This window comes from Acomys russatus, chromosome 7 (assembly GCF_903995435.1).
Source record: "Acomys russatus chromosome 7, mAcoRus1.1, whole genome shotgun sequence".
NCBI classification, from domain to species: domain Eukaryota; kingdom Metazoa; phylum Chordata; class Mammalia; order Rodentia; family Muridae; genus Acomys; species Acomys russatus.
Window position 1 is genome coordinate 6192711 of NC_067143.1, and position 17548 is coordinate 6210258.

The window sequence follows — 17548 nt, forward strand, 5'->3', positions numbered from 1 at the left end:
TACCTTAGGCTGGAACACATGGTTTTCCTTCCCTAGATGGTCCACGATCCCAAAGATGCAGAGGGGTCCAGCAAAGCCCAGGAGGTCAGCCAGGATGCGGAACGTGCTACTGAGGACCAGGCGTCTCCCAAAGGCATGGCAAAGAGCCCTCCAGATGGCCCGGGCGCCCTGCGGGCTCTGCGTGTCCTTCCGCTGCCAAGAGAGTCCCACAGCCCGGTCAGAGTGGCTGAGGGCTCAGCCATGGAGACTCCCTCCTCCCAGGTCACCCCTGGATCCTGATGCCTGGGGAGACCCTATAGCCTTGTTTTCGGGGGACAGACAAACTTCAGTAGGAAATCATGGTATCAACAGATGCATGACAGGGCAGGTCAGATAGGGAAACTGAGGCCAGAGGCATCATCAAGTGACGGCGCTGGCATGGGGTCACGTGGTCAGCATAGGACCATCTTGACAATTGGCAAATGCCATGTTCCCTCGATTACTATCTGTTCCAATGTTTCCCTGAGTGCCAGGTGGACGTAGTGAAAGAGTGCTGGGCAGGGCACAGAAGTTCCCAGTCTCAGCTTCTTCCTTACTGGTAAGAGTGGACCCCAGCCTGGCCAAATCTGCAGAGATAGTGTAAGGACTAAGCCAAAACCTCGCACTCCACACTGGGTGGAAACCCCCAGCATTACAGCCACTGTACCTCAAAACGAAGAGCTCGGGGGAACAGTCATATAGCGCCACGTCCCTTACCGAGCCTCAGCTTCCCCATTTTGACACTGAGCAATGTGGACACGCTGACCTAAACTATAAGGGGACACTCCAACTATGACCTTCCTAGGACTATTTGGCCCTCGACTTCTGTGTAACTAAGGGTGAGCCCCTTGCCCTTCTCAGGTCTCAGGGGTTTGGCCTTCTGTCTTCTGAAATCCTTGGCTGTGACTCCACGGAAAGGCGGGTGATGGGTGGTGGTGGGTCTCGATCCACTGACCGCCTGGGTGTCGAAGGCCACACAGAGTCGCTGATAGTTGGTGAGGGCTCTCATGGCAATGGGCAGCTTCCCAATGGCCCGCAGGTCGATGGGCTTCTTGTGGGCTGTCTTGATGAAGGCATTCATCCACCAGTAGGTGCCCTTCGATAGCAGGTTGACGAAGGGCTGCAGGAAGCGCACACCGAGGTCCTGCAGATCCTCAGGGGGCTTTACTTCCCTTGGCGTCTTGAAGAAGATGTACCTCTGTGGGGCACATGGGGGGAGCGGGGCAGGGGTGCAAGGTGAACAAGTGCAACTCGTCCCCCTCCACCACCACCCAGCAAGGGTCTCGGAGTGAGGGTCTGCACTTGACCACCAAGAGATGTGGCCATCTGTGACCTGTAGCTACTCCAAGAACAGGGCCTCCTGGGCACCAGGTCCAGGGCTTCCTTGCATTGTGGCTGTTCACTGAAGCCGAGCTATGGGGAGAACTGGGGTACCATTGTGAGGTAGTTAGTATTTCCTGTCATCATCTCTTAGAAGATAAGCCTCTGGGCGTGTCTGTACGGCAGGTCCACACTGTGCTAACTGAGGAGGAAAAGCCACTGTAATGTGGATGGCGTCGTTCCTGCATGGGGGCTGAGCACACAGCTGTTTATGACTCCAGCTGCAGGGGGTGTGATGGTCTCTGCAGGCAGCTGCATTCATGGACACAGGGACCCCCCCTCCCTCCGCATCACTACGCAGACCTGGAACTCTCAGAGATCTGCCTGTCTCTGTCTTCTAAGTGCTGGGATTAAAGGCGTGTGCCACTACACCTTGGTAACTCAAATATAATTGTAAATGCTCTTAAAAAGAAGATGAGAAAAAAAAAAAAAAAAAAAAAAAAAAAGAAAAGAAAAAGAGGATGAGGAGGAGAGCCCAAGCTATACAATGGCATCAGCACTTGTCTGTATCACGACCAGTTGCTCCGCACTCCCGACCACCATGCCTTTCCTGCCGCTGTGATTCTACCCGTCAATGGAAAGCCAGAGAAAACTCTCCCTTCCCTAGGTTGCTTTTAGCAGCTGCTCTGTTGGAGCAACAATAAAAGTAACTAACACCTACTGAGTCTGCAGAGCAGGAAGTGGCGTGGACCGGGTTCGAATCCTGCCCCGTGCACATCCTAGCAAACCTCATCTAACACGTTATTAAAGTGGGGTGATGTGTGCCTCCTAGGGTCGCTGTGAGGATCAGTTGTGGGAGGGAATGTGTTGTCTCTCCTGGGGACCACTACCTAAAAGCAGAAGAGCCTGGCGGACAAATTCAAGAGCAGTTTATAGCCGTGAGAAAGAGTCACCACCCTGTGATGGGCGGGAGGGCAGGCAAAGGACTGTCTCACTCACTGCGGGTGCACACAGCCTTCTGCCCGCAGCCTACCACACTGGTTTCACTTTACATTCATGCACACGCACGTGCCCTTTGCTTAAGCAACTCCCTTGCTTGGCATCTCTCCTACAGAACAGAGCAGCAGTACAGAGAGAGGGAAGGTGAGCGCCAAACACAGCTCACCTACAGGGTGGGCCACTACACAGCCACTAAGAGACTGGACATGGCGTCTCAGGTAGCTTGGAGGGAGTCTCATGCAGAACACTGCATGAGGAGAGCATGGCTCAGAACACTGTATATGATGTCATCCAGTTTTATAAAACATATATTGAAGGGGAGATAATTTTTACTTACGTGTGTTGAGGGAAACCCACTGAGGGGATATTTGTTTAGATGGGAATGATGTCATATTAATAAAAATAATATGGGATGGAAGCAGGCTGTTAGTTTGAATTACCTGGGACAGCAGGGATAGGGGCAGGGTAAGGAGAAGTCTAAGGTGGAGAAGAATGAAGGGAGGAGAAAAAAAGATGACAAACAAAAGCCACAGGCAGGCACTCAGGAGGCTAAGGGAGGAGGGTAGAAAGTTCCACAGCAGCCTGGGCTACATGTTGGAGTAACGTTCTAGTGTGTACAGTTCACCCTTGTTCACTCAAAGGCTGATTTCTCCACCTCGCTCTCTGGATCAATCCAGACATTGCATTGTGATGTCTATTCTAAGCATCCCCAGTTTCAAGTTTGTGTAAACATGTCACCATTTGTTCTCCGTGTTGCCGATAAAAACAAACTAGCCAATGCCGAGCAATAACAGAGAATAGGGTGGGACATTTTGATCAAGTGAGGGGAGGTGAACGAGAAGGAAAGAGAGGATGGAGCCAGGAGGAGAGACTGGGGAGACATCAAGAGAAATGAACAGGGCCTAACAGATGATTTAAAAGCAAATATAAAGTGGGAAATTTGAGTGGGAAGGAACTATACTAGCATAGAGCTTTAGGACGGAGTCATTAGTGCGCAGCATTGTGCCATAGGCTGATTAAATAGATCCTGGTCTCTCTGTATGCTTATTTGGGTATAAGGCTGGTTAAGGAGTAACTGCTAATTTCACTAAAATAATAATTCAATATTAAATATTAATAATCAGTCAACAGCTACAATCTTTGTCTCAAAAACAAAAAACAAAAAACAAACAAACAAACAAACAAAAAACCAAGCAAACCAAGCAGAACATGAAAGGCACATAAGCAGTGAGCACTCCACAAAGTCCCCCTGTCCCCAACAAGAGAAGCCGAGAGAAGCAGGCCCTGATGCTTCCTCTTCCCTGTGAAAGCCAAACCATTCTTGTATTTCCTTCTCTTTCTGGGTACCTGGGGTGAAGGGCTGGGTGCTGATGACATGGCTGCCCTGAAATCTACCTATGCTCTCAGCGCCCAGGCCCGGGTCAGGTAACGCCAGCAGGGTCTCCTGAGTTCTGCCAAATGGCAGCAGTGCCCACATGCAAAGGCGTTCCTGGGTCAGCAACATGCCTCCCACTCCCCTGCTTACCCTCACCCTGATGACGTTGACTTCCACCAGCAGCAGCGTCCCATACAGGATCACCAGGAGCCCCGTGAGGCAGAAGCGCAGCTGAGAGAAGCCGATGGCGTGGTCATAGAACTTGACAAACTTGATGGTCTTAGTGATGAAGGCCAAGGTCCAGTAAATGAGCAGAGCTGAGGAGGAGAGGGAGGGGGAGTGTCCTCATGTGCGCATGTGCGCACCTCTAGAAGCACACAAGCACGTGGGCAAACAAAGAACACGTCTTCAGGAGGCATGGGGTGGGGTGATTTTTGCTAAGGGGGTGTGTGCATGTGACTTTCACATCCTTTGATGAGCCAATCAACGGGCTGGGTGTTGAGACGTATGTCTCTGTGAACAACCTTGGCCTTCTAGCTTTCCGGCCTTCACTTCCCAAGTGTTGGGATTCCAAGTATGAGCAGCCATCACACTTGGCTCCAGTGTCCCTTTAAGATGCAGAACAGGCATCATAACACTCGTGACGGACACGCTAAGAAACACGGATGGTGTCGTAAGGGCAACCAATCAGGAAATTAGCCATGATCATGGGGGAAATGGCTCCTTAGAATTCAACTAAGTTACAGGCACTGTGCCAGGTGAGCACGCTAACCATGCCTTCTCATTTATTGCCTTACCCCAACCTCAAACAGGAAGTGGCTTGTCAGCCCCATTTTGACCAGCCAAGGGGACTAAGGCTCAGCAAGTTCGGGTAACCCATACAAGGTCACGGCCGCATTAAGTGGCACAGCTCTGCTTGCCAGTCTATGGGGATTTGTGGTGGAATTCCCAAGCGGAGGGCATCTTAATTATCACTCAACAAGGCAGCCTTTTTGTTTTGGATACGGACAATGAGGTCCACAAAGATTAGGTGGCTTAGTTCACTGACAGCTTGTGATGGCCAGAAGGTGAGGCAGGCCTAGGACCATATCCTCACAACCCAGTGGCCACAGCATCCCAACCTGGAAGCCTGGGGAGACGGGGCACGCAGAAATAGTGCACCATCACAGTGACTAGAGACAGAGCCCTGCAGCCAGACTCTCCCAGATTTGCACATAATGGCTGGATTGCCTTGGAAACCATGGAGTACCAAGTGGATCCAACATGTGTCTCAAGAAAGCTATGAATACAGCCCAACACAAAATCATAAACTTACTTTGTGTGTGTGTGTGTGTGTGTGTGTGTGTGTGTGTGTGTGTGTGAGTTTTGAGACAGGGTTTCTCTGTGTAGCCTTAAATGTCCTGGACTCACTTTGTAGACCAGGCTGGCCTTGAACTCACAGAGATCTGCTTGCCTCTGTCCCCCGAGTGCTGGTATTAAAGGCGTGCGCCACAACACTCGGCTCATAAACTTAATTAAAACCATGTTTTTATTTTGTAAGTCATTGCAGAATCCTCAAGAGTTGATTTTGTAGTTGGCGATATCACATTGTAATGTCAAAAAGTGGAACACACGGGCTCAGTGGTTAAGAGCACTGCCTGCTCTTCCAAAGGACCCAGGTTCAATCCCAGCACCCACATGGCAGCTCACAACTGTCTGTAACTCCAAGATCTGATCCTCTCACACCAATGCACATAACTTAAAATTAAATAAAATATTTTTTAAAAAGTCAAACACACTTGGCAATGCAACCCACTTAGACCTGAATTTGCTCATCCGTCAATGGGGACAGTGACAGCACCACCCAAGGGTGTTTTGGAACAATGTGTGGAAAGCATTTAGCACAGGGAGCCTAGTGTGCAACATGGCTGCTCTTTGCACATTAGCTATTGGCATTTTTTATGAGGGCTGGGTTTCAGATTTGGGGCAGTAGGCTTCAGAAGGCCTGGGTTTATGTCCTAAACTGTGTCCTAAACTCTCACCATTCTCCCTAATCGGCCAACTTTTCTCTGTCAGCTTGTGAGAACAAACCCCAATAGAGCTACTTTAAATGGCTGTGGAGGGGGTGTTTATGTGATGTGGGCCACTGCAGCACCCTTTGTCCCTGGAGTCACATACACAAATACAATGAGGACAGCTTCAGTCCCCCACCCGACCCCCAAAGCCAGGCCACAGCGAGTAAATGAAACTTGCACCCTGACTTCCACCCCTGAGTCATCAGGACGTTGTTTGAGAAAAAAATCGAGCTCTGTTTGGCCTGGTTGTGGGCTGAGAAGCAGGCCAAGCCACCAGGCCTCACCATGTGGCCAGGACTGAGTGTGGGCAGGAGGAGAGAGGGAAAGTGCCCTCAGGACTGTGGTGATGTCCCCTCACTTGTGCTGGTCTCCAGGCCACATGGATCCACAGGTGGAGGTCACTCCTGGCATGGAGTGGTTCCTATGTATTGGAATATCTTTTGCAGAGAATAAAAGAGTCACCTACTGGAGCAGGGACTTGAGCTGTGTCTCTGTATATAACCCCTTAAGATTCTATAAGTCCGTGTCTTAGGCAAGGTAGGCTTAGTGTGCCTACCTGGACAAGAAACCAAAGGTCAAAAAGCCCGAGTGTCCTCTGCAACAGTCCAGAGGAAGTTACCGGTAGAGCCAGGGTGAGGCCCAAAGGGTCCTCTCCCACAGTGCCAGGCTGTCACTGGACACAGCAACACACAACAGATGCTTGGGCTGAGAGAAGCGGGAGCCAGGAAGCAGGTGTAAATGAGGATATAGAGAGTTCTAGGCTCTAGATGCCTTGACGTTTCTCTCCATTTTCTCCCACGGCCTAGTTCTATGCATAGCACAGGCGTCTTCTGAACCCGTCTGCTGTTCTCCACCCTCCGTGCTCCACCACATGGAAGCCACCGTCATGTCCTTCCTGTCTCGACCACCTAGGGGACTTTGTCACTGGTTGTCACTTCCCCTTGCTCTCCCTCTTCTCAAACCCTGACTTCATAGATCCACACACGTAGTCATGTCCAGAAGCCTTCACTGCACCCATAGTCACAGCCACTGTTCACAATCCTCAAGGCCAGGTGTGTGGCACATATCTACAATTCTAGCACTTGGGAGATAGAGGGAGGAGGATCAGGAATTCAAAGTCACACTTGGCTACAGAGTGAGTTTGAAACTATCTTGGTCTACGTGAGATCCTGTCTCAAAAAATCCAAAGAAATAAACAAGAGAAATGAAAAAGCAAAGCACAGAAACCACCACAATAATTATAATATATAGTATAGCAGTAGTAGAAAAAGAAGAAGAAGGAAAAAGAAGAAGAAACAAAAAGAAGAGAGAAGAAGAAGAAAGAAGAAGAAGAAACAAAAAGAAGAAAGAAGAAAGAAGAAGAAGAAGAAGAAGAAGAAGAAGAAGAAGAAGAAGAAACAAAAAGAAGAAAGAAGAAGAAGAAGAAAGAAGAAGAAGAAGAAGAAGAAGAAAAAGAAGAAGAAGAAGAAGAAAAAGAAGAAGAAGAAGAAGAAAGCCAATGTCCACCAGCAGATGAATGGACAACAAGATGTGGCACAGGCAGATAACAGAATATCCCTCGGCCTTAAGGGAGGGAATTCTGACACACGCTACAACCCAGACAGAGGGCACTGAATGATTATACTAAGGGAAGTAAGTAAATTACAAAAGGACACAAAGTCTTTAATGAAGTTTTATAAAGACAGAAAGGAGAACGCTAGGCCCACGGGCTAGGGGAGGGAAAGCCAGAGAGCTGGAGCATGACGTGTTTACAGCTTTGGTTTGCGAAGGTAGAAGGTGCTGGAGATAGACAGTGGTTCTTAATGCCACAGGACTGCATATGTAGTGGCTAGCAGGGGAAATACTATGTTTTATACACACACACACACACACACACATGCACACACGCACGCACAACCTAAAAACAGGCAAGAGAGCCTGAAGTTTGAGACCAGTCAGGGCTACGCAGAGAGACCTTGTCATGAAAATAAGAGGAAATGAACAAGCAGCAACCATACCAATAACAACAGCCAAAACAAAAGAAAAACAGCCAATTGCTCCTTGACCCTGGGGGAGGACCAGTCCCGGTGTGGTCTTTGCCTCCTCCCTGCCCTCCCTGCCCCAGCCACTCTATCTCAGACCCCGTGGTGTGCTCTGCTTCTCAGGACTTTTGCACACATGCTCTGCTCACCTCCTTTCCTTTCCGTCAGTCCCGCTTCTCAGCTCACACCTGTCCTTGGTGTCCGCATGGCCTAGTTTAACCATACTGTAGTTTAGCTCCCTGTGAGATGCCAGGCCTGTGGCCAGATGTGGGCCTCTGAAGTGGGTAGCTTTTCCATGAAGTGCCTTCTATCCCTATAGCTTAGCATCCTCTTTTGCCTGATCTAGAATTTCTGCACCTGTGGAGCTTCTTCTGGGGGCAAAACTCCAACCAGGGTTTCTCTCCATTTAGTTTGATGCTGGCTCTTGGCTTGCTGTACATAGTCAAGTGGACTAAAGGCCTCAACATAAAACCAAATACATTAAATATGTTAAAAGAGAAAGTGGGGAAGAGCCTTGAACTCATTGGCACAGGAGACGACTTCCTGAACAGAACACCAACAGCTCAGGCTCTAAGGTCAAAATTAGTAAATGGGACATAATGAAATTCAAAAGCTTCTGTAAGGCAAAGGAGACTGTCAACAGAATGAAGCAAAAGCCTACAGACTGGGAAAAGATTTTCACTAATCCTAGATCTGACAAAGGGCTAATATCCAAAATACATAAAGAACTCAAGAAATTAAACACTACCAAACCAAATAACCCAATTAAAAATGGAGTACAGAGCTAAACGGAGAATTTTCAACAGAAGAACATCGAATGGCTGAGAAACACTTAAACAAATGCTCAGCATCTTTAGTCATCAGGGAAATGCAAATCAAAATGACTCTGAGATTCCATCTTTCACCTATCCGAATGGGTAAGATCAAAAACTCAAGTGACACTACATGCTGGCGAGGATATGGAGAAAGATTAACACTCCTCCATTGCTGGTGGGAGTGCAAACTTGTACAACAACTTTGCAAATTAACCTGGTGCTTTTTCAGAAACTTGGGAATAGTTCTACCTCAAGACCCAGCTGGTCCACTCCTGCGCATGGGATGCTCCACCACACAACAAGGAAATTTGCTCAACTATGTTCACAGCAGCCTTATTCACGATAGGAGAAAATCTGGGAACAACCTAGATGTCCCTCAACCAAAGAATAGATTTAAAAATAAACTTGTGGGGGCTGGAGAGATGGCTCAGAGGTTAAGAGCACTGTCTGCTCTTCCAGAGGTCCTGAGTTCAAATCCCAGCAACCACATAGTAGCTCATAAGCATCTACAATGAGCTCTAGTGCCCTCTTCTGGCCAGCAGGCACATAAGCAGTCAGGATATTGTATACATAATAAATAAATAAATCTTAAAAAAAAAAAAACTTGTGATGCATTTACTCAATGGAATACTACTCAGCTTTTAAAAACAAGGAAATCTTGAAATTTGCATGCAAATGGATGGAACTGGAAATGATCATCCTGAGCGAGATAACCTTGACCTAGAAAGACATAGTCACAGTGGTACATAGTCACTTATAAGTGGATATTAGGCCAACATAGATGTCCTCTGAGTGACTCCGCCCAGTGGGGGATCAGGATAGATGCTGGGACTCACTGCTGGACTCTGGGTAGTGTGATGATAGTGGTATGGAAGTATAGGGTGATGGAAGGATCCAGAGGGTCCAGGAGCCCCACAAGGGGACCATCAAGGCTGGTGGATTTGGACCCATTAGGGGAGGCAGGGGCTGCACAAATTGCTGTACCAACCAAGGACAATGCATATAGTAAACCTAGACCCCCTATTAGATATAGCCAATGGACAGCTCATTCTCCATGGTTGTGAGGAGAGTGGGGACTGCCTCTGACATGAACTCTGGTCCCCTCCAATTTGATCATTTCCCTTGGTGGGGAGGCCTGGTGGCACACAGAGGAAGGGGAAGCAGGCTATCCAGATGAGACCTGATAGGCTGTGATCATATGGTGGGAGAGGAGGTTCCCTTCTGTCAGAGGTCTAGGGGACAGGGCGCGGGGGGACAACAGGGCGGAAGAGGGAGAGAGAGTAGGAATGAGAAGATACAAGTAAGGGGGATGACATTCAGGATGTAACCTGAATAAATTATAATAAAAATTTAAAAACCCACAGCAAATGTTGCTCTGCCTCTTCAAAAACAAACAAACAAACAAACAAAAAAACCAAACAAAAACAAAAACAAAAAAACAAAAAACAAAAACAAAAACAAAAACAAAAACAAAAAACCAAAAACAAAACACAAAAAAAATGATTTCTTAAGCTACCGAATATGCCAATTACATGATTTGATTTATTATGTAATGTACACATCTGTGAAAACATTATGTTGTACCCTACAAATAAGTATATATGTCAGCTAAAACAATAAAATCTTGAAGAAAAACAAAACAAAAAACAAAAAACAAAAAACCAAAATGCACCTCCAACCAGAGGAGCTGAGGAAAGGGAAGGAGTCATTGATTTCTTGGAAAGTATGGCACCACCCATGGTGCTGGTGTGGGCTTGTTGGGAAACGGGAATACTAGCTTTCAGGTGTCTTCAGCGTAGCAAGACTCAGCTTTGCCAGGCCCTGGGGGCTCACTGTGGGGGGAATGGTCCTCTTGGGGACTGCTGCTGTCTGAAGCTTGGAAATTCATCTGCCCGTCTGGCTGCTACTGCAGACGTATTCATTCATTCCCATGGGGTCCTGGGGCAGCGGGAGGGGTGTGGGTGGAGGGTCCCGATGGAGCATCTAACATAGGAAGGTAGACCTGTGAGTAGACATACAACAAGACTTCTGCCTCAAGATGAGGCAGCCACGTCACTGGCAGCGCATAGAGAGCTCCAGGCCTAGTGTCCGTTGAATGCTGTGACTCTGAGACATCAGTGACTTACTGACACAACACGAGGAGCACAGCCTGGCCACAGACTGTAACTGCCACCGATTGTAGGCCATGTAGTTGGCAGATCTACAGACTCACAGCTTTGGTGGCAAGAACACAGCTTGAGGACCCTTAGAAGCAGCTAGAAGCCTGATTTTGGTGATGCACCCAAGTAGCTGGGTAGACTAGACCCTCCCTCACGTCTGAATGTAGGCTTCCAGCCCATGGAGGACAGTAATGGGAGCCACCTGACGGGGCTGCCGCAGGATCCGGTTAATATGTGTAGGACAGAGCCTGGCACATAAGAAACGCTCAAGGAGCCTTTGCTGGTGTTGTTTTCAGCCTTTCTGTTCTATATCTGTACGCAGCACTTGGGGGTCACAGCTCCAACAGAGCTGCCGTGGGTATTAATAAGGCGAATGATGCAGCGAGGGTGCGGAGCGCAGAGCGCAGCCCACAGGCTTTGGCTCTAGGCCTTTCTCTGCTCCACATGGGACTTCATCCAGGCTCAAGCATTAGATGCCATCCGTAAGCCTGCATCTGCTGAACACATCTCCTGCTTGGCCCTTCCCTAAACTCCCAACACATTTTCTCCTTAGCTCTCTGCTTGACCCTGGATTTGACCTTCTTGGTGGCGTCTCAAATCCAACACGCCCGGTATCTTCAGCCACATCTTGACCCTACCTCCTACCCTGGGGCCATCTCAGCGAGCAGAAACACCTTTACCAGACTCCAGATTTCCACACGTGGTCCTGCGGCTGACCCGGAGCTTCCCTGCTGCCCCGCAGATAACCACACCTGCCGTTCTCCTCCCTGCACCCACAGCATCTCCAGCACCCGCTCCTTGGCTAACTCACTAACTTTGCCCCATCTGTCTCCTCCTCCAGACCTCAAGCTCCATGGAGGCAGAGACCTTCTTTTCATTGCTGGTTCCTAGCTTGGGTTGGTTGCCTGGAGTGAGTTCTCAGTAAACACTGGCTGAAGGAAGAAAGGGCCGCCCCCATCCTTACCTATCAGCAGCTTGGGGAAGTTGGAGGTCTCAATGTTATGATAGTAGACCACGGAGGTGATGGCAGCCATGAACGCCATCCCAGCTGGCATGTACAAGTGGAGGTGGCGGGATTCTGTCACCCTGGGATGGGGGAAGAAAGAGAGAAGATGACAGAGAAGATGTGGATGTGGCCAGCACGGGTCTTGCGCTTACTGCTCAACACACAGTAGGGCCTCAGGTAACCGTGGCAACCCTTTCATGCCCTGGTAGTTCTTCTCAGCCTAGATCCCAAACCTTCTGTGCTACTCCAGATGGCCTGAAGGCTGAGGGAGGGCAGAGGTGAGGGTCACAACCAGGGAAAACTCCCCAGAAGAGGTAGACTCAGACTGGGCTTTGTTTAGCAGAGGAGTCCTGCTAGATGGAGAATCGCACCATGCCAGGACTCTGGGGTCTCTGGAAGGGCCCACGTGCAGGCATGGCAGCAGCATGTGCTGTTCGCTAAACAGCACCTTCCCCTCGCTTCTTAAAGAAGAACCACAAGTTATTCAGCCCCTAGGAAAACATGCTGACCAGCTTAAGCAGGCTTCCAATTCCATAGCCTTTGGCCACGGGTGGTCTGAGAGTAGCCATGTAATTTTGGCCACTGAGGTGTAAAGTCACCTCTGCAGAGGATGACTTTCCCCGTGAGGAAGAGGCGTGGTTAGAGCACGCCTTCCCAAGCTTGCCCCTTCCTTCCTGTGGGATACTTGCAACAGGGCAGCCCCTTTGTGGTTCTGACTCACAGAAAACAGTGGGGGAAAGGCTGAGTCCCTGAAGAAATACCAAGCTGCAAAACCAACCAGAGAAGGTCCTTTTCTAGATTTCTTGGTAAGTGAGACTGTCGTGGGTGTCCTTTAAGCCTTGGTATTCTCAGCCACAGGGCTTGTGGCTAATGGAGAGGATGCAATGGCGCTAAGGCAGAGGACAGGCGACCACTGTGCTGGGAGAGGGGACTCCAGAACCCTTGCCTCTGTATAGAAACAATGTTGAAGTGAGTTTAATATGAACTGCAATTGGAACAATTATGCTGCAATCTCTGTCATAATAGATCTTAAATGCTGTGCCGAGCGGTTCAGAACTAAGTGGGAAATAAATTGGGTGAAAGTTTTTCTCATATTGGTCGGGTGTACAGTGATTTGGGCAACCATTCTCCCCGTGTGCTCCCCCCCTCTTCTCATTAACCTGCACTGGCTGCTCTGAATTAACAGGGTCACACACAGGAGCAAGGCCCTGAGGGGGCACCTTCACTACAAATTGAAGCTGCCTCGGCTAGTCATTAAATGTGGCTTAGCCTAAGCCAGACCCCAGCTGAAGACAATCACCAGGGTCCAGCCCCACAAGCCACAGGCCAGTATGGAAATGAGGAGACACGGGGCAGATCTATGACGTCACCAATCTTCCTCTCACACTCCATTTTTATGTCCCTTCCTCATGCTTGCTGACTCAGGGACATCAGCCCCAAAGACCCGGAGCCCAATGTCCAGCTAGAGACAAGCATTATGCCTTGGAGGAGGTACACTCAGCAGGCCTGGAGTTCCAGGTGCTGCTTCACACGGTGGAGGGTATGGATGGGAGCAACAGTGGGTGTCTGGGCTATTTCCTTCCAGTCCCCATGTCCTGGGCATACTCCCTCTGCCCTAGGCTCTGTGGCTGGGCTCTGGGCCCATTTCCCCTTTCTCAAATAGGCAAGTGAGGGCTTCAGTGTTCATGTCACAGGTAGAAAAGACAAGTCCCACAGCAGCACTGAGCGGAAGGCCCTCCCAGAGCTCCCTTCTCTTCAGCAGGATATTTTCCTGTCACCCAGCCAATTATAACCTAAGGGCATTACTAGCCCAGGGTCTCACAAGTCCCTCTCTTTGGACCACTTAGGACCACTTTGGAAGGGTCCTGTGGAAGGTGACAGGCTAGTCTCTGGCTACTTAAGTATAACTATGCCTTATGGTGTTCTTGTTGGTCTGGAAGGCTTTGATCAGCAGTAGGACCCGATGCCTCGAGGGGATGAGGTGTGAAGTTAGTGGTGACATCGGATATGTCAATACTAAGGAGCAGGAGGTGGTGAGACAGAAACCCCATTGCATAGTGACAGCTGCAAGTTGGGCACCATCTCAGTGTCTAACCTCAGAGGGGCTGGACCTCAGTTGGACCAGCCAATGTCCACCCACAACCATGACATCACTCTTGAGACCGTCCCTGAGGCTCACTGACTCCTCCATTCTGCCTTAAAGATGGCTGCTCAGATCCCTCTCTGTCTCTCTCTCTGAGGACACACTGCACCTCCCATTCCAGTCATCCCTCACCTACCCTCTGACTCTTCCTGCCTCTGGCCTGTCCGACACACACTTAGCCTCCTCCCACCCAGGAGTCCTGTGCCAAAAGAGGGCATCCCTCTGGCGCTCAGAACTGCGAGTTCAATTCAACCCAGACAGACAGTCTGCCATCCAAAGGCTCCTCTTAGCCCCAGATCTCAGCCTCAGCCTCAGCCCCGTGGCTCCCTCCCTTGCGTCTAGTGCTCCAACCTTCTCCGTCCCTCCAGCTCCTGCTGCCTAGACTGTCTCTGCACACCCTGCCCTCCTCCAGGCCTCAAGTCAGGAGTGCCCAAATCGTGCTTGTCACCTCTGGCCCAGCCTGTTCCTCACCCCTCTTCCTCCAGCAGGGTCAGAATGCTTGTCACCCTTCCAGGCTCTGAAGCCCCCCTCTAGCATGGAGCCTCTCTAATGCTGCCTTCTGCTCTCCTCCCAGACTGTGTCCTTGTGGGATGATTTCATTTATCCTTCCAGGAGTCAATGAATGTTTGCAGAGCTCTTGTATGCCCTGCACTGTGAATACAAAGAGGGTCAACAGCCAAGATCTCACACATCCTGGAGTCTTTCTGACAGCTTTGTGAGTGGAAACTTGAGCATATATTCTGATCTGTAGGAGGGGAGAGGGAAGGGATGGGTGTGGGGAGAAGAATGGGATTAGAGGCACAGGACTGGACTGTGACACACAGGAGTGCCCAGAGGTCCAGGGACTGGACTGTGACACACAGGAGTGCCCAGAGGTCCAGGGACTGGACTGTGACACACAGGAGTGCCCAGAGGTCCAGGGACTGAATCCCGAAAATGAATGAGAACCGAGGAAAGGCCTTTAGTAAGAATAGTGACAAGCTTAACTGTCCTCTCACCCATCTCAATCATTTGTGGAAGTGACCAAGTATTTTCTGCTGGGGCTGTGGCACTCTGTCTGGTTCTCGGATGGTTTCACAGGGAGCTGTGGAGATTTCCGCCTTCCCTTTATCCTCCTGACTGAGGGCGGGCCCTGTACCTCACGTGTGTCACACCAGGCAAGGGTTACAGGTTTTAACAGCCACGGTAGTGATTTGTGGAAGGCGTGTGAGCAGGCGCCGGGAGGGTCTCCCCCAGCTTCCCGGGGATGTCTCCTGGAGCAGATCCTCCTTTTCCTCAGTCTTCAGCCACTCACTCACCCGTCAGACAGGACGCCCTCAGCGATCTCACACACAAGGACGAAGAGCAGCATGAAGGTAAGGATCCAGCGCAGGTTGTGCCCCGGGAAGTGCAGCCAGGTACTGTGGTGAATGTGCACCTTGGAGCTCTGGCTGCCCCATCCTACAGGGAGAGACACAGAGGTCAGGAAGCCCAGCCTGAGGAGGTCCACCATGGTGCTAGGGAAAACATGCGTGGATCCTACTTCCCCAGGCCTGAGCTAAATAAATGTCCAAGCACAAAGCCTGGGCCTGCAGCCTGGTCCTAAGCAGGTACCACACAGACCTCTTGCGTCACTGGCTATCCATTCTGTTTCATTTCTCATACGCATATGGGCATGTGGTGGCTAATCGTTTATCTTTGTCAGTAATTAGCAGCTTCTGTCAGCAGCAGCTCTTTATTTCTGAGACAAGGTCTAATGCTGCCCACACTAGCCTTGAACTTCCTACGTAGCTGAGGATGCACTTAAACTCCCCGGTCCTCCTGCCTCCAACTATTAGGAACTGGGATTTCCAGGGTAGCCCAGTTCAGCAACTTTTTACTAAAGCCACCTTGCCCTTCCTCCCCAAAGAATTTTTAAGATTTGCTATTTCTCTTAATTGAAGTAAATGGACAGTTGAGGAATCACCTCAACACCCTCTGTGAGCAGAGCTGATTAGCCTGGGAAACTCAAGGTCTTTGGAGAGGAGGGGCTTTGGGAAGACTGGGTGCCTAATTTTGTAGACCACTTTCTGGCAAGCGCAATGGGAGTCAGAGGTTGCTGAATCTGATTTGCGTTGATCCACACAGTCCTGGAAAAGTTGTACTCTGGGGGCTTGCTTCTTGTCGGGTGGCTGGGTACGGGCACCCAAAGTCTAATCTCCTTGCTCAGCTTACACAAGACTCCGTCTGGGAAAGGCTTCTACCCACGGTCAAGCTGGTCAGGCTGGGCCGGGACAGCGCGGGGCTCGTGGGCCTCTAGTACCAACCTGCCCGGCTGCAGCCTGCGCTCCTGACCGAGAGTAGCTGCGGCGGTGACAGGACCGGCCCGGGAGAGACGGTGACCTGCTCCCACCGCTGCGCCAGTCGGGGTGTGGCCGACCCCTCGAGACCTTCCCCATGTGTGCAGAACCCCATCCTGGTCAGAGCCTGAGATAGTAAAACTTGGGGATTCCTAGGGTCTAGAGTGCCTGTCGTGTTTGGCGCGGGTTCAGGGATGGGGGAGGGTGAGAGGGCGGAGCAGAACAGGGGACCCAGGGAGACTGGCAAGCCGGTGCGGGACCGCCGGGGCCGCGCGCCATCCCCCGCCAGCTCCACGGCCGCGCGCCCTTCCCCCGCGCGCCCTCCCGCCCTCCGCCGCTGCGCGTGCTCACCAATGAAGAGGATGGGGAAGGTGATGAAGAGCAGGAAGACGTGCGGCACCACGTTGAGCGCGTCCACAAAACAGCCGTTGTTGAGGACGCCTTGGTCCACCCGGTAGGCGGCCGAGTGATTCTCGGTGCCGCAGAAGGCCAAGGGCATGGCGGCGCGCGCACGGGCTCAGCTCCGGCTCCGCGCGCCTCCTTTGCCTCTGTCCCTTCCAGCACCCAGCGCTCCAGCAGGACCCGCCCGGTCTGGCCCGCCCCGCCTCCACCTGCCGTTGGGCCCCGCCCCTCCAGCTGCTCTTACGGGGGTGAGGGGGGTGTCTTGCCCAATGCGCACGTGCGCTGGGTGCGCTGGCAAAGCGGAGTCTGAGTGGGAGTCATAACCTAGATTATCCGGGTGAGCCCAGAGTGCGTGGATTTGGGATTTCCAAATGTAAATTGGCCCGAGCACGGGCTCAGATGGATGTAGGAGATCAGAGTGGTCCACACGGAAACACAGTGGCACAAGCCTGCATCCGAATCAGTCCAGAGACACTGTGAAGAACTTGCACTTAGGAGGGTGCTTTGGGATTTTCCAAGTATCTCAGGCGCGATGTCGCAGAAGGATCTCAAAGCCTTTCTCATAGCCCAGATTTTCCCCAAAAAGATCCAAGGTGTCCTTGCTAGCAGAAGGGAAGCTAGCCTGAACTCAGCTCCTCTACGTGATGATTAGCTTTTTGTTTTGTTTTGAGATTTATTTTACGTGTGTGTGTGCACGGGTGTGTGCAGGTGCCAGCAGAGGCCAGAAGAGGACCTTGAATCCCCCGGACTTGGAATTACTGGTGGGTGTGAGCTGCCAGGCACAGGGTGCTGTTGGGAACAGATTTTAGGGCCTCTCCAAGAGTCCCGTGGGAGTGCTCTTAACCACGGAGACATCGCTCCAGTGCCTGACAGTTTTAAACTGTCAACTGGCCACAACCTAGAATCAATTAAGAGCCT

The 17548-nt window shown here is 50.7% G+C and overlaps 1 protein-coding gene across 1 annotated transcript in view; it reads right to left on the bottom strand.

Moving 5' to 3' along the window:
* Abcc8 (ATP binding cassette subfamily C member 8) overlaps positions 1 to 16804 on the bottom strand; it is a 114865-nt gene extending 98061 nt beyond the window's left edge. Inside the window, 6 exon segments of the mRNA XM_051148594.1 lie at positions 4 to 192; positions 974 to 1216; positions 3863 to 4029; positions 11726 to 11847; positions 15209 to 15350; positions 16580 to 16804. Coding sequence (XP_051004551.1) covers positions 4 to 192; positions 974 to 1216; positions 3863 to 4029; positions 11726 to 11847; positions 15209 to 15350; positions 16580 to 16727 — 1011 coding nt within the window. The 5' untranslated portion in view covers positions 16728 to 16804.
* Between the last annotated feature and the right edge of the window lie 744 nt (positions 16805 to 17548).